Source organism: Notolepis coatsorum (assembly GCF_963971535.1).
Source record: "Notolepis coatsorum genome assembly, chromosome: 2".
Taxonomy (NCBI): Eukaryota; Metazoa; Chordata; class Actinopteri; order Aulopiformes; family Paralepididae; genus Notolepis; species Notolepis coatsorum.
The window spans coordinates 63,157,522-63,162,521 of NC_140166.1; the positions used below are offsets into that span (position 1 = coordinate 63,157,522).

General features: G+C 46.2%; 1 protein-coding gene across 1 annotated transcript in view; it reads right to left on the bottom strand.

Moving 5' to 3' along the window:
- Positions 1-5,000, bottom strand: part of LOC311223400 (XK-related protein 5-like) — a gene marked incomplete at both ends in the record, with an annotated part of 17,647 nt that overhangs the window by 4,986 nt on the left and 7,661 nt on the right. The window contains 3 exon segments of the mRNA XM_084308188.1: positions 1,324-1,402; positions 1,830-1,963; positions 2,768-2,934. Coding sequence (XP_084164314.1) covers positions 1,324-1,402; positions 1,830-1,963; positions 2,768-2,934 — 380 coding nt within the window.

Below are 5,000 nucleotides of genomic sequence, written 5' to 3' on the forward strand. Positions count from 1 at the left end.
CACACACACGCACACACACACACACACACACACAAACGCACCTTGAATCAGAACTAAAGTTTTAATTGTAACATTGTTTTCTTTGGTACATTGAATCAGAACTAACTCTGCGTTGCTACCAGCTTGGCTGGTCGTTCATACTAACACAATTGGCAGTGTTAGGGGTGGGAAAGCTGGTGGGTGGGGGATCGGACGTTGTGGACGGCGACTCCTACAGGTCGGTTGGTGCGCCTGTACAGCAGAATCAGGAGGTAACGGGGGCAGCGTGAGCCTCCCACGCGTTACTCCTCCTCGCCACTGAGAGATCGCGCTGTTCAGGTGAAAAGATGCGACGGCTGCCTCCGTTACTTCCTGAAAAGGTATGTTCTTTTTCTCTGAAATGTAATGGAGTGAAAGTACAAAGTATACAAACCTAATAATACTTTGTAAGTAAGTACAATAATGAAGTACAATTACTCAAGTACGTTACACCCCTGAAGGGACACGTGACGCAAGGCTTGGTCCTCCTGCAGCCGACCAGTGGGAGGCATGGTCTAACAACGTTCGAGACAAGGGAGGGGAGAATTGGCGAGGCGAAATTGGGATGGGAGAAAAACAGAAAAATAAGGAGAAAAAGTGGATAAAAAAAAGAAACAGAACTAAAGTTTTAATTGTAATATTGCTTTCTTTGACACATTGAATCAGAACTAAAGTCAAAATTCTAACATTGTTTTCTTTGGCACATTGAAACAGAACTAAAGTTTTAATTGTAATATTGCTTTCTTTGGCACATTGAATCAGAACTAATGTTTTTTTTTTCTTTTTTTTTTTTTTTTTCAGATTTTTCTCCCATCCCAATGTTAGTCGTTATGCCAATTCCCAATCCCTTCCTGGTCGCTGCGCACTTACCCCCCACAGTCGTTCTGGGAGAGTGGAGGCTATCACGTGCTTCCTCCGACACACGTCTAGCCAATCAACCGCTTCTTTTCACCTGGCAGCGCGGACTCTCACTGAGAGGGCGTAGCGTGTGGAAGGATCACACTATCCCACTCGGGTCCTATCCGCGCTGAGCAGGCGCCCCGACCGAACTGTAGGAGTCGCTGTTTACAACGACCCGGACCCACCCACCAGCTTTCCCACCCTCTAATACTGCCAATTGTATTAGTGTGAACGTCCAGCCAAGCTGGTGACAACCCCGGAGCAGAACTAATGTTTTAATTGTAACATTGCTTTCTTTGGCACATTGAATCAGAATCAAATCAAGTTTTAACTGTAACAAGCAGATGTGTAAATAAACAGAATCTTGTCACTTCCACTTAGTCTATTTAACGTTTGCAGACTCACCGATGACCCCCAGGATCCACTGTTTGAAGATGCGGGTAAAGAGCATCAGCACAGCAAAACGAGATCCAAGCATGCTGACCTGGGAGGAACAGACACACGGGTTATGGACTGCTATATATGGATATATATATATATAGCATATATATTCATATATGCTATATGAATGCAGTCCATTCACAACCAGTAGTCCAAGGGTTAACACAAGTACAAATGCAAACACTATTTGACCCAGGTCTAACGCACACGCACACACACACACACACACACAAACACACACACACAACACACACACACACACACAACACACACACACACGCAACACACACACACACACACACACACACACACACACACACACACACACACACACACACACACACACACACACACACACACACACACACACACACACACACACACACACACACACACACACACACACACACACACACACACACACACACACACACACACACACACACACACACACACACACACACACTGACCCTCCAGAGCAGTCGACAGAGCAGGGCAGCGGGGGTCATGGGTAGGTGGCCAGGTCTGATGAGGGAGCAGGCTCTGGCATACAGCACCAGGGCCCAGGCCAGGGAGAGCAGACACACCACGAAACACGCCGAGGCTGGGAGAGAGAGAGAGAGGGGGGGGGGGGGGGGGGGGAGAGAGAGAGAGAGAGAGAGGGGGAGAGAGAGAGGGGGGGGGAGAGAGAGAGAGAGAGAGAGAGAGAGAGGGGGGGGGGGAGAGAGGGGGGAGGGGAGAGAGAGAGAGAGAGAGAGAGAGAGAGGGGTGGGGGGGGAGAGAAAGGGGGGGAAGAGAGAGACTTTGAAAACATGGAAAATAACTCAAAACTCCCATACCTACTTTTTTACCGATACCGATATACCGATATTGTCCAACTCTTAATTTCCGGATACCGATATCAACCGATACCGATATATGCAGGGTCCCCCCCCCCCCCCCCAAAAAACAGAATAATTTCAGGTAATTAACATTACATATCTCTTGTTGTGGAATTAACACAACATTATGCATACTTTTGACAATAGATAAAATCAGAATTTGTTCTTACTTGCTTGCCTGGTTAAATAAAGGTTATAGAAATGTAAAAAAAGAAAAAGAAAAAAATTGGAAACCAATACCGATATTTTCCGATATCACATTTTAATGCCGATATCGGCCGATAATATCGGACATCCCTAGTTATTACTTATTTTTCTTTACAAAAGCAAGGATATAGGAGAGTGAGAGAGAGAAACAAATGAAACCAGACTAATTATATGCAAAATGGTCTGCATCTCTCTCTCTCTCTCTCTCTTTCTCTCTCTCTCTCTCTCTCTCTCTCTCTCTCTCTCTCTCTCTCTCTCTCTCTCTCCCTCTCTCTCTCTCTCTCTCTCTCTCTCTCTATTCTCTCCATCTCTTTCTCTACCCGGTGACTTGAGTCCTATGTCGGTGCAGATGAGGACGTAGGTTTGCAGCAGCGTCTGAGGCAGAGTGACGACCAGGGCCTCGAACAGGCGGAGGGCCGACACGTCAGCCTGCTGCATGATCTCACAGTAGACATGCTCCTCGGGCAGACGCACGCACTCCCACAACCTGGGAGGGAGGGAGGGAGGGAGGGAGGGAGGGAGGGAGGGAAGAACTGTCATTCTCACTAACTTAGGGCAGGAAACAGGTTTATAATAGATACAGATGGATACTTTATTGCCATTTCAACACACGGTTGATTGGGATTTGTCTCGGTGCAATGCTCATTTCAGCATAATTTCAGCTAATTTCAGCATAAAACATACATATATACAATATACATACAATATAAAAACATACAAGAATACATACAATGCAATCCCTGAAGTAGAAGAAGTATTTCACAAACATTTCTAAAAAAGAAAAAAAATGCAACAGTGCCTACAGTGCATAAAAGAGCTCAGTGCTCCATTTAAAGTGCACATTATTGCCTTCAAGTGCCTGTCGGCTGGCGCTAGCCCCTACAAAGTGCCTGTGCGTTAGGGCTTGAGTTCAGGTGACGGACAAACCTCGGGGATAATGTGCTATTCTTAAAACGAGATGTCCTGCACCTGAGACTTTGGAGTCTTCTGCCAGAGGGAAGGGGGTTAAAGAGGTCGTAAAGCAGGGTGAGAGGGGTCACCGATCACCTTCTCCCCTTTTCCCGCCTGATGTGTGCGGCATTATAAATATAGAGGCCACAGAAGGAAGATCACAGCCAATGATTGTTGACGCCGTGCGTACAGTTCCTTCTAGCTGTCCCCTGTTATGGACGGTGGTGTTTCCGCACCACACCGTCACTGAGGAGGTGAGGACACACTCACTCCACTAGTGGCTCTGTAGAAGTTAGAAGCATCGCCTCCATGGACACACCAAACTATTATTAGGTTTGTATAGGTCCGTGCTGCAATCCACCAGATCGGTAGGTAGGTGTGCCAATAATGTTTCCTTTTATTTTGGGAGAAGATTTGATGAGGTAAGAATTGTACAGATATTAGTAGATGTTCAGCGTTGCCTTGTAGATACAACAAAACACACCGCTTTACAGATGCTCTTACCAATCGCAGCTCTGACACTAGATTTGATGATACAACACTGACACACCAGGTCCTCTCTCCCTGCTGATCTGTCCACACCAGTTCTGGATGCCCGTACATGTTATCTACATTTACATTTTACATTTACATTTAGTCATTTAGCTGAACGCTTTTATCCAAAGCGACTTACATGTTCTGTACGACAAGCCATCAGGAAGGGCACAACTCTATCAGCTGAGCAACAATGTTCATCAAAGTGTTGAGTGCTACAGTGTAGGTTAGTTTATTAGGACAAGTGCATGACAGTAAGGTTAGTTAGGGTTAGATATATATATATTTTTTAATTCAGATAATGGTTGAAGAAGTGCGTCTTTAGTCGACGGCGAAAGATTGGACAGGATTCGGCTGTCCTAACTGTGGTGGGTAGTTCATTCCACCATTGTGGGGCAAGGACTGAGAATAGGCGACTTCTCTTTGATGACCCTCCCGGAGCTCGGATAGGAGTAGGTCTGAGGCGGCCAGAAGATGCAGAGCGTAGGGGTCTTGAGGGTGTGTAGTTAGAGACCATTGACCGGAGGTAGGCGGGAGCGGTTCCCTTTGCCGCACGGTATGCCAGGTCGAGGGCCTTGAAGCGGATTCGTGCAGCAATGGGGAGCCAGTGCAGGTCCCTAGGAAGTGGGGTGACATGGGCCGACTTCGGTAGGTTTGAGATCAGGCGGGCCACTGCGTTCTGAATGAGTTGAAGAGGCTTTGTGTTTTGAGTAAACTTTTCACACAAAAGGAAGAAACATACCTAGGCACACCTATGACTTTTCATTCCTGTTTGCAATGAAATGTGCAATTCTGGAGCACATGATTTAATGCAGGTACAATTTAGTTCAAGCAAAGTGCACAATTTATTTTATGGTTGAACCTGTTCAGAACCTGTTGCTTGCTAAATGAACTGGAAGGGCACTCGGAGAGATGCCTATACAAACGTGAATGGGCGAAGCCTACCAATCTGGGTAACGTCAGCCATGTACACTGTGGTGGAACCCAACTCGTCAATTATGTCGTAGACGGATCTTCAAATGATCAATCAAAGGTTTAATAGTGAAACACATAGTACAAAGTACATAT